At 48.3% G+C, this 12,068-nt stretch overlaps 1 protein-coding gene across 1 annotated transcript in view; it reads right to left on the reverse strand.

Annotated features, from left to right (window-relative positions):
• Positions 1-5,968: 5,968 nt before the first annotated feature.
• Positions 5,969-12,068, reverse strand: part of Ttc12 (tetratricopeptide repeat domain 12) — a 48,486-nt gene continuing 42,386 nt past the window's right edge. The window contains exons 17-22 of the mRNA XM_051156386.1: positions 11,913-12,011; positions 11,349-11,417; positions 10,087-10,188; positions 9,007-9,106; positions 7,730-7,955; positions 5,969-6,140 (exon numbers count right to left, since the gene is read on the reverse strand). Of these exons, the coding sequence (XP_051012343.1) occupies positions 6,065-6,140; positions 7,730-7,955; positions 9,007-9,106; positions 10,087-10,188; positions 11,349-11,417; positions 11,913-12,011 (672 nt within the window). The 3' untranslated portion in view covers positions 5,969-6,064. The remainder of the gene's footprint in view (positions 6,141-7,729; positions 7,956-9,006; positions 9,107-10,086; positions 10,189-11,348; positions 11,418-11,912; positions 12,012-12,068) is intronic.

Here is a 12,068-nt window from a genome sequence, read left to right on the forward strand (position 1 = left end):
GGCCCTAAGATCTCCAATTAAAAAAAATCTAGGCATGTTAAAAATTTTAATTCAACTTAGAAAGCAAACAAACAGCAAACAAAACCAAAACATTGAATATTTCAGACAGGGAATATTTCAATTTGCATCACACCAGGAACATTGAGAGGGTGAGCAATGCCAGCTACAGGGTTTACAGTTGTGTGAACTAGTGGGGTGATGGAGGGAGAGATGGGAGGCCGCTTGCACCAGGTGTTTAACCTTTGTGTGCCTCAGTTCCCTCACCTATAAGGAGGGCCCAACACTAGTTCCCACTGCACTGAAGAGAATCTATAACTTTCTTAGTATCTAAACAAAAGGTGCCTGTCACTCTCGCTGCGCTGGGGCTTTGTGCGGTGTGGGGTTTACAGAAAGAGAAGGCCTTTTGGAGAGGAGCAGAGGACAGCAGGTATGGAGTAGACTGCAAGGCTGAGTAGAATGGCATGCATGCAAACAATGAGAAACTCTCTGCAGCTAGGGAGGGGTACAGTGGGCAGCTGTCACTCAGCCAATAACGTCCAGGCTTCTTTGAAGTGTTGGAATGTGACAGTGAACCCCCAAGATGTTGAACCCAGTGTTGCAACAGAAGTTGGGCTGGCCTGAGTGGGAACCAGAACATGACTCTAAAACTGTCTTTGTTTTAAGGCTCACAAAGTTTACACTGGATGGCTCAAAAGCCGCGTTAAGACTTTCTCAGAATTTTTATAAGGAAAGACAATTTGAGGGATAATAACAGATGTACGTGTTTTATATTCAACTCAAACCTTATGAACTGCAGCTCTTGCATCCCGTGTGAAGATTGCAGAAGTGTCTGATGGTAGTTTAAGGAAAATAACCTGAGAGCTTCTCAATGGCATTGAGGAAACAGTAAATTGTCCACAGTTTTATTACCCGCCCCCAACATATATACACACACATACGGACATTACATACATACCCCACACACATTACACTACACACACACACATTACACACATACACACAAGCAAACACACACATGTCAATTGTGTAAAGGTGTTTGAGAAAAGATACAATGGCTACAGAAGGCAGGGTGCTCTTGATCTGGAGGGAGGTGGGGAGCCCAGCAAGGAGGCTTTTCAAGTGAACTCAAAACTTGTCTTTTTAAAAATTCTCACCGATGCTGGTAATGTAGGGTAGCATCTTGTTCAGAGCATCAGTGCCACTGGGTACCACTCAACCTTTCCCACTCCTCTATGGTGTTATAGGCATAGGCTGGACTTCAAAGGATACCCACTGAGGTTTCTTCTGTTTCCCAGAACAAAGAATAGGGCATGGATAGTGCTAGAAATAGAGGCAGTGTACTAATAATGACAAGAAACTAGAGCACAGATGCAGGTCTGCAAGTCGGGGAAAGGTCAGAGGCTAAACACCCCAGGAGGCCACACAAGATCCTGTTCCGTCTTTGGTCCTTTGCATCATGCATGTTTTCTCTGGTGTTCGGAGGGCTCTTCTCTCACATGCCGTGTTGGCAGCAGATGGTATAGCAGAATTGAGGAAGTGGGATAGTGGTACTCAGTCTTCGGTTCCTCCTTTGTCATTCCTTTCTTTCACGTGTTAATGCCACCCACCTACTCCATTTTGGCAGTGCCAGAGATTGAACCAAGGGCCTGAGGTAGAAAAGAGCCACTGAACCACATACAGTGCCATCACTCCACAGCACCCTGATGCCTCTTTCTCCAGCCCCACTTCCCTGTCACAAAGCCTGCTCCTCACCCCACCTCAATTCCTTCCTACCAGCCCTTCCATTCTGCAGGCTCATCTATACCCGAATAACACTGAACCTGGGTGCCCAGTTCTCTGACTCTCCACCTTTGAGACAGAGCCACACAGGATCCTATCCAACCCTGATCAAAATCCCCCTGCTTCAGAATTCCTGGAACCTGCAGGGATTGCCCAGCAGGGGCATCTGTGGAAGTAGCTACATCAGTGTAATCATGTAGCTCCCCTTCTTCAGAACCTGTGGTGCCAAACACGGTTTGTAGGGAGCTTTATGGAAATCACCCTAGTTAATCCTCACCACAAACCTGTGAACTAAGTATCCTGTCCCTAACAGAGCCACCTTTGATGAGCAAATAGTAGTTGGGGTGAAGCTAACTTAATGAGGGGAGATGCTTTGGATCTGCAGTCTGACCTTGGGAGCGCTGCTCCCCAGGGTCTCCTTGTCCTTTGTCCCTTCACTTCTTTGATCCTTAGGTCAGGCAATTGCTTGACTAGGGGTAGATGTTGAAGATTCTTCCCCTGGTGTTTCCTGTGTGAGAGGTTCCTTGAATTATGAGAAGGTGCGGGCTGGGCATTGTGGGCTAGTCACTTAAAACCAGAAAGATTCCCTCTAAGCAGAGCCTGGAGAGATGAACACTGAATAAAATTCAGCGTGGGCACGGGACTCATTTTTCTTGCTGTACATAGGGATAATTCTCTCTCCCCTACCCTGCCTTTGATCCAGCCCGAATCTCCATCGCACCTCAGCTCACCCAGCTCCACGTGACAATTCATCTCTCAGCTTCAGGAGGTGAACTGCGTGGGCGTGCGTGCGTTCACACGTGTGTGCTGCAGCTGGAGGGCAGGGGAGGGTCTGAAGGAGCAGGTGGATCTGCTGAAGATTAAAAGCACAAATGTGAGGTTTGGAGGTGGACATGTGACAGCGAAGTGATGCTCGAGCCGAGCTGAGCCCTCCCTGGCACAAAGCCCTAGTTTATTGGAACTGCCTGGTTCCAGAATTCGGAAGACCTCCTCCGAGCCCCACATCTGGGGAGTCCTGAGGCTTGTGGGTGGCTGTCAGAGAGTCTTAGCATGCTTCTGCCTTCTCTGCTAGTACCCTGCTGTGGCATCCTTCTGCATCCTGCCAGGGTGGTAGAGTGGTCAGAGTCTGGTCCATCGAAGGGCTAGAAGCCTCCAGCAAGGCGTTACTTTTTTTTTTTTTTTTTTTTTGCTTTTTTGAAATTGAGATTACATTAGGGGTCTTGTTAGAAAGAAATGAGCCATCCAGCTGGTGTCTAGCTGCCTTGTAGCTGCTGTGTGATCGGGACCTGAGGAGGGGTGGTGGTCAGTGTGACAGCCCTCTTCATTTTCAGGGCAGTGGGAAGGGTAAGGCTAATGACATCCTGATGAGTGTATGGCTGGAGTGACAGTCCTTCGGATCAACAGGTTTTGGTTTTTTGTTTCTGGTTTGAAATTAGGACAAAGGGGAACTAACAGGAGTGTCTTCTGGTAAAGGACATGACTCCAGCACTTTGCACTAAAGAAGTCAGAGGCACCTACAAATACAAACATAGCACAGTCTCAGCCCTGTCATGTGGCTTGCATGTTCTGAGTACCCAGAACTCCAGCACTGCTGGGACTCGTGTTCTTAGACTATCTCAGAGTATAGGGAAGGCCGCTGCCGGCTGGAGGAGGGGTTTGGAATTGCTTATGTATACCTTCCCCAGGCATAGGATGGGAGAACGGCAAACATGGTCAAGGCCAAATATTTGCTTGTTTTCAGTAACATGCAGTGATAACAGAAAAATGAGTCCTTTGGTGGAAAGGAAGCGGGGTGGAGGGAAGGGACTCCTTTATGGTCTAACCATTATAGCCATTAAGCCAGCCCTTGTTTTAGATGCATCCTGCATATCCAAACCAGAGAATGTCAAATGAAACTGTTACTTTAATTTCATAGAGAAGAAACAGACTCAGAAAAAAAAAATAGATGTTTCCTGAAAGCCACATTCAATAAGGAGAGAAATGTTTCATGCTAGGAAAAGTTAAAAAAACATTTGAGTCTTTAGTTTGAGGTTAACTTCTGACTCCTCTATTTACAGAAGACATGGCTTTGGGCAAAGAAGTCTTAGCTGCTTTCTTCTAGAGTGAAGACAATATCTGCCTCATGGTGTCCTCATGAGATTGCCAGTTTGTAAGGCATTTCTCTCCACCTGTACCAGGGTGTGCAGTGGCCCCACTGCCAACAAGAAGAAGATTATGACTCCCTGCAGGCCCTCTCAAGCACAGTAAAATGAGTCATCTCCCACACTTTGGGGACAGGATCTACCTACAGCAGTCATTTTCTCAGAGCCAGAAAGGAGGGGTGTAGCAGCATCAGAGAGGCTTCGAACTCGAATCGGAGACCAGGCTGTTGTTTCTGCACGCTGATGCCATCTCCCAAGGCCTGTTGTGTTCTCTGAAAGCAGCCGATGCTGCAGCTTCTAATTCTTCTGTGTCTGTTGAGCACCACACATCTCCCTTGCAATGTACCTGCTTAAAGGAGGTTTGTTTGCAGGAGGCCCTGGAGTGGCGAGGTCCCATCTTCTCTGCTGAGATTTGTCACCTGTATGCCGCCCCCATCCCCGCTGCTCTCAGATACTGTTACAGCACCAGGGCAGAGTACCCCCGGTGTGCTGCCCACAGTTGTACTGGTCCTACAGAGAACGCCCATCGTTAGCAGTTTATATGCAGCCTTCCAACATGCAACTAACCATTCCATTAAAAAAAAGTTCTTAACCTAAACCGAGAGCTGTTCTGCCAGTGACGAATTTTCTGTAGGGGATGTGTGGAGTGAAATCCTCCCAGAAAAAGGAGTTTTCTTTCCTGCTTATTTCAGACAATGCCTGCTTTTGACCCCTTAAAGGACATGAGCTTATTGACCCAAATCTCAAAGTTAACCCCTTAGTATGCAGGATGTCAGTAAAGGCCTGCAGTTTCAGGGTGGCACCTGCCATGTTCGTGCAGTAGTGTAGCTGCTGAAATACCTTTGGGTCTAATGGCAGCTAGCTTTCTGTTACTGTAACAATTACCCTCTGCTTATAGGACTTATAGAGTGAAAAGGTTTGTTTTGGCGCAAGAGTTTTAGAGGCTTTCGGTTATGTCCAGGAAGTTCTATGACTTTTAGACTTCTTTTAGTGGAAACCACACTTCAGTGGTAGGAACAGGCTGTAAAACAGACTGTCCATCATATGGCTGGAAATCAGAAGAAGAGACCAAGGTCCCACAAGCCTTTTCGAGTGTACACTCTCAGTGAACCAAATCTAACAATGCTTTCACCACCTGGCAATAATGCCAACCTGGGACCAAGCCTTTAACTAGAGGAATCTTTGCGGGGAGGGGGACATTCTAGATTTCATATGACCTTCACAGCATAGGTAGGTTGGATATTTATTTTTCTAGGTTTGCCTGATGGTGCAGAGAAGCCCAGGAAGGTTAGGCAACTCACCCAGTAACATAGCAGGCAGGTAGTAGGGGGCGCCATTCTTGGGAGCTGTGGTATTTAGTTTTTCATTTTTTTCACTGTACAGTGCAGATCCTGCCTCCTTCCCTGAAACAGTTCGACCAACGATTGCACTGAGAAGCCAGTGAACTGTTACTTACTAATCCTTTCATTTGGGAGTGCACAGGTGATCCTGGCTTTGGGGCAATGAGAAGGAAGCAGGGTCTTTGGGAATGGGCTAAGCAGGCATGTGGGGTGGGTTAGGGACATAAGTCTGTAAGCCCTGTAAGTCCAGAGCCATCTTACACTTGTAGAAATACAGCCAGGTGAAAATGCTGGCCCCCCTCCCCCGCCGGCCCAGGGCTGGAAAGAGCTCCCTTGTCGGGGAGTCACCTGTCACTACTCAACCTGCTGAGTTCAAAAGCATGTGCAATAGCTGCAGCTGGGATTCAGGAAGCTGCCGGCCACCCACCACCCTGGTGCTACTGCCAATCTCTTAAAGGGCTGAGAGCTGAAGGCAGATGCTAAACTGCCACTGCCAAACACCCCTGACAGTTCCCTCAGGATCTAGTGGAGTTCCTGCAAGAGCATCTGGGAAATGAGGCTTTCGGTTGGTTGGCTGGTTTCAGCTTCAGTAGAAAACGGAGCAGGGCAGAGACCTAAGTGATGGATGGGAGCTAGAGTGGGCAGTAGCAGTTTCTACTGTGAGCCACCTGCTCTCTTCTTCCCAGTGAAGACCCAACAGACATTGCATTCTGGAGCTGAGCATTTAAAAAGACTTTATTAGCGGAGCAGTGACCCATGGCACACAGTTACGTGCGCACAGACTGTACACAGGCACCGTGTCTCTCAAGAATCATTCAAGTGTTTCATTGTAGAGTTGAGGATTTCTATCCCGTGAAGCCCTCGAAGTTGGGCAGCAAACCTGTGGTAATCAGAACACAAAATCCACGTCAGTACATTTCACAGTCACCTTCTGCAAGTGAATGCTGGCCACGGACATGGGTCATGTCACTCTAGGTAGAAAGGAGGAAGTCACAGTGGCACCGGGGAGGCCTAAAGATCAAAGAGAGTAAGTCAGGCTCTCAGGGAACCCACACAGCATTGGGGACACTGGGAGTGTCAGGTGTGACAGGTTGGTCAGAGGAAGCTAGGCTCTTAGGAAGCCCCCGCTTTCCCACCCACCCCAGCAGGATGCCACTTTGAACTCATCCAAGCTAATGTGTTTGATTTTCTATGGAAGAAAGATTTTATCTTTTTTTTTTCTTCCGCTTGATCAATCAGAGAGAACTTGAAAGGGCTCTGGGTGTCATCCAAACCAGCCTTCTCGTTTCCCAGGGGGAGGAGAGAGGTGTGCAGCTGTTAGGCAGGAGTCATCCTCAAGGTCTCCTCCACTTATATGCAAGAGACCGTGGCACAGCTGCATGGGGACACCCTGAAACATAGTCTATTCCATGAGGCCATTAAGCACATAACAGGTCCAGGACAGGAAGCAGAGCTACAATGAGAACCAACAAGCAGAGCTGAAGGCCATGTCTCTTGCTCTGGCTTGCTGAGTGGCCTCAGAGGTGGTGTGCTGTTGCTGGCACTGAACAGTCCAGTCCTCCATTTACTTAGACCCAAGTCAATCAAAAAACCAGCCAGCCAATCAGCGAAAAAAATAGAAGTCCGGCCCAGTAAAGAAAGAGATGAGAAGCTAAGAAGAGGTGGAGGCAGAAGCAGGGAGATTATGATGAACCTGAGCTATAAAGCAAGTTCCAGGCCAAGTGAAGAAGAAAGGAAAGGAAGAAAGAAAGAAGGGAGAGAGGGAGAGACAGAGAAGGAGATAAATATAAGAGGGGGGGGGAGGGAGAGGAAGAGGAGCTAAAGATAGTGAGAGATGAGGCATGACAGGAAGACAAATGGGCAGAGACAGGATGTGCTACAGTTTGGATAGTAAATGTCCTTCAAAAGTCTGTATGTTTGAGGCCTTGGTCCAAGTCTGTAGGTAATAGACACTTTAGTAAGTTGGGCCTACTGGGAGGAATTTAGGTCCCTGATGTGTTCTTAAAAGGGAGCTGGGGATCTGGCCCTTTCCATGTCTTTCTTGGCTTCTTGGCCACCATGAATGAATGGCCCCCTTCTGCTGCACAAATCTGCCAGGAGGCACTGTGCTGCTGCTACAGGCCCAAAGCAACATGGAACATGGAGACGGAAGCCTCCGAAACCATGAGCGAGAGAAGAAAACGGAGTAAGGAAAACGAGCAGGCTGGAGGGGACTAGGGTGACAAGAAGATGGTGACCACGTGCATGGGACCAAACCCTGTCAAATGCATTCTCCTTCTTGGGTTGGAGGTTGTGGTTACCCCAAGGGACGCTTCTTCCAGAGACACAGCTCATGGGATCCTGATAGACTTCCTACGGAAGGTAGGAAGAACCCCCATGGGGTTCCTCACCCAGTACTTGACTTGCCCGACTCTTGCTAAGATGTGACCACCATGTGGGTGGCCGGGCTCAGAGGTGACCGCGACAAACCTGGGCTCAGCTGTGCACAGCTTCCCCAGAGCGATGCCTGCGTTCAGCTGCACATCTGCTTTCTGTGAGCCACCGCCTGCCAGCTTCAACAGCACCTGCACAATGTCTGTCTTCAGCAAGGAAGAGGCAGCACCGGGCACCTCCATGCAGTTGCCGAGGCAGAGGGCAGCGTTGCCCACAAGAACTTCATCCTCTGAGCCAAGCAGCATTATCAAAATGTTGAACTCTACCGGGAGATATAGGCAAAGGGGAACAGTTCCAACAGACTGCCTGAAGCGGCTTGGCAAGAGGGTCCCGAAGGGCTGGGAGGGTGGACAGCAAGCTTCTCCAGAAACTCGGGGAAGTACATCCTTTCTCCTTGTGACCCTGTACTGTGGTACAAATGGTCCATATAGCTTGACATGGTGGTTTAATCTGAGCACCCAGGAAGCAGAGACAGGCAGATCTATGTGGATTCAAGGCCAGCTAGAGCAATGTGTAAGACTTTGCCTTAAGAAAATAGTTTTGAGTGTGGGGAAAGTCTGTTTTGAAGAGCCCACCCTCTACATCACCTGCTGGCCTGTCTTTTTAGAAGGAAGGTTCTTGCCCTCTGTGGGCCCTACCCAGTTGGTGAGCTTTAGTGTTAGTGTATTGGGAGGAGGTGTGAGGAGCTTTAGGAAGTTTCCTCTGCTGCAAGCCCACGCCCCCCCCCCCCCCCCGTAAACAGTTACAGCAGAGTTAGGACTGAAGTTAGATCATGGAACCATTAGACCTTTCTCTGGTCACACCATGACTCTGCAGCCTTCACTCAGACACCGCTAGGAGGCTTTATGAATGGAGTGATATCCAAAGCTCTCCAGGTTAACTTTATAAAGCATTCTTAATGAAGTAAGTTGGCCTCCATGCTCAAATTTCCATTGTTCTCTTATGGTTGAACGTGCTTTGTTTCCCCCTCCATCCAGGAAGGAGAGCTGGTGCGAGGCCAGTTCCGGCATCACTATAGAAACAATTCCAGGCTAGCTTGGGGGTGGGGGTGGGGAGTTGTCTGGCTTCTGCCTTGTGATCTTTGAGCTGCCTGGCATTTTACCCAAGCACAGAGCAAAGGCCAGTGAGGCACTATGATGGGAGGTGAACTGACATCCTGTCATGCAAACACTATAAGGGAGCGATGGTGCCTGTCTTTCCTCCTTCCTTGGCCTCAGTTCTCTCTGCGGCTTCCAGGGTGGAACCCCCGCTCCATCGCCCACCCCTACTCATCCACCCAAGGCGTGGGCTCTCTTAAGGAAACCATGGCTTACTTTTATCAAGTCTCATTACTTCTTCCCGAGCTGGGTGATAGCTATTTGTGCAGATGGCCAGTATCTTTATGGCATAATGTGATGCTGTCTGGCCTCCCATCTGGGTTGCAGAACAAAATCAGAAAACGAAGAGCAAGGTTATAACCGTTCTTGCCTAGAGACCTCGGTGATCATAATAGCACAGTGACCTCCTTGGCTTCTAAAAGAGAGTTAGATGAATCATGCCACGTGTTTCTTTGTGCGGAATCATGAACTGAGGTCATTATAAGAGGTAACAGGTATACAATCATAACCCAGAATATTAGGGTCTTTAGGATGTGGATGTGTGCCTGCAGCCAGCAGTCTTTGGCATGGTGCCAAACACTGTTCAGCTAATGACAGGCCCTGACCAAGTATCAGCCTTAACTGACACCCTTCATCCTGCCACCTTGTCATGTGCCCCTAGCCTGGTAGCACCTTCCCCGGTTCGGGGCTTCTTTCCTGCCCTGCTTAGCCCAAGGATTTACGCTGCTGCAGCACTGGCAGGAGAGAGTGGGCCTTGCGGAGCACGGGTGGGGATCTGGATAATCCCCTTTGCCTTTCCAGGGGAATCTAGTTCTTCACTCAGATTCACTGCTCTCATTTCATTGGGGGGCGAGGGGGAGCAGATTCTAACACCCTCTGGTCACATGACAACTCTGCGGCCTCTACAGCCCACAAATGGAGTTACAACTGGTACATTCCAGATAAGGACCGAAGGTACCAGGAATCCATGAATAAAGTAATTGGCTTAGGAAACCTTGAAGAAAGCCATTCAAAGCACCTTGTTCAAGGACAGAGGTTGCATGTTTCAAAGCATGGCTTGAAGCATAAGCAGTTTTTCATTACTATGGCTGAAGAATAATTTGCTTATTCAGTCAATGGTGTTTGTCACTGCTCATGGCACTGTCCAGGCAGACAGGTGGAAGAGGCTCTCCATTCAGGCAGGGATATAACATGTCTTGACATGTTAACTGAACAGAGTGCCCACCGTCAGCCCGCTCTCCGAGTTGAATGGGTGGCCTTGGGACATTTAAGTTGTAAGCTGTGGAGCTACTTTACCCTCAGGAATTTGATCATTTTCTTCACCACTCCTGCTGTCAGGGCCTCCTCCACGATGGTCACAGAGGAAGATAGGGTCCGGCTCAGAACACCTGCAGCTCTCTGAGGAAACACAAGATGATGCTTAAGCACCCCTTTCAGAAATGCTGATGACTTTAAAAGTTGAAAGGGGGCATTTAGTTAGGCAAAAGCAATCAGTATTGGAAGCAATATTTATCCCTCAATTTTTGAGTGATACAATGGCCAAACACCACCTAGTGAACATAGCTTTTTTTTTTTTTTTTTTAATAAACCTGCCAGGCCCACAGCTCAAAGGGCTGGAAATACTGCCTCCTGAAACAGAGGCCCAGTGTAGTTCAGCTTTATGCAGGGCCAGGCAGCTTAGTCCTTTTTGTGTGCCTCAGTATCAGCCAGGCCCTTACTAGAAGATGCCCCTCTGCCAGGTCTGACCTTTGGATTTCCAGTTTTCATTTATCTTTCCAAATCTGTCTTTTGGTTCAACTTTCTGGGAGATTTCATTTGCTTTATTTCCCAGCTTTCATTTTCATTTCATTTTAGAATCATTGGTTATTATTGGTGTGTGTGTGTGTGTGTGTGTGTGTGTGTGTGTGTGTGTGTGTGTGTGTGTGTGTATGCCACAATGCTAAGGTGGACAACCTGAGAGGGTCTGATGCCAGTCCCTCTGCCGGCAGTCCTTAAAGGGCTGGTTTCTGACACCTGTCCTGGATGCTACCTTGTCTGGCTAGGTTTTATGTCCTGCACAGACACAGAAGTAAATAACTGAAAAGTGTGCCCTAGGATGACGGCCAATGGCCTCCTGAGTCATGTCAACATTCTTCATGTCCACTGTCCTAACCACAGGGCCACCTTCAGTTTTCTTAGCCAGGTGTCAGAAGCAGAATTAAGAAAGTCAGTCTAGCATATGTCTCTGAAGAATCTCTTGAAATGGTCCGTTGATGAAATTGGTTTCATTGCATCCGCTGGTTAAATTCTAGACTGTACAGTCAAGAGAGTCCTAACTTGACTGGACTCTACAAGGTTCTTGTGTATATGTTTGGGGGTGTGTGTCACCAAATGTTCTCAGATCAAAGGCAAAATTTGGCATTTGTGTGTTTGTGAGCATCACTTTGAGGAGTCCACCCATGCGGTACCTCAGAGTCGTTGAGATTTCAAAGATGGTGACCACACATAGGATAAGACCTATTGGCATGAGCACAGCACCAGAATAGCAAACTGTTAGTCCACTTTTTGGAGACACTTACTGTTAGGATTCCTCCATCTTGGCTGTTCAGTAGAGACAGGCACTTTCGGCTCATATCCATAGTCCACATCTACAAACATGGGGATAAGGGGAAAGCAACTTTAAAGCCCTGGCAGTCAGAATCCTCTGAGGTGTTTTTTAAGCCATCAAACAGAGCCAACTACACCCTCTCTCCTCTCCTCTCTCTCTGTCTGTCTCTGTCTCTGTCTCTCTCTCTGAACCACAACACCCATGTCTTTATTTTCTCCACAAGGGCTTCTTTTATTGCTTCCATATCTGTCTCCTCTAGTTCCAGACCATGATTCCACAGCAGACGACATGCTTTATTTAGCCGGAAATGCAGCCCCTCGTGGGTTCAGCATGTTCTGTGCGTGTGGACAGCTTTCTGAATGAACACAAGTGACTCTTGCCCCCAGCAGAGTGACAGAGCATCCCTCCACATCTCCGAGCTGCTCCTGTTCAGGGCCACATGCCTCTGTTCACTTTGTGAATATACGAACAAATCAAGCCACGTGATATGGGCCGTCTGTCCCGGGGTCCAGGGAGAATGACAAGCACATTGTACCTCAGAGAGGAAGGGGATCTCAAGACACAAGTTCATGATGAGTCCTAGGAGGGTATATGTGACCTCGCTGAACATGTCCATGTCCTCCTCACACTTGACCTAGAAACAAAACAAGGTAATCATCTTGCTGTCTTGCAGCTTTTCATGGTCACCTCT

This window comes from Acomys russatus, chromosome 14, assembly GCF_903995435.1.
Source record: "Acomys russatus chromosome 14, mAcoRus1.1, whole genome shotgun sequence".
Lineage (NCBI taxonomy): Eukaryota > Metazoa > Chordata > Mammalia > Rodentia > Muridae > Acomys > Acomys russatus.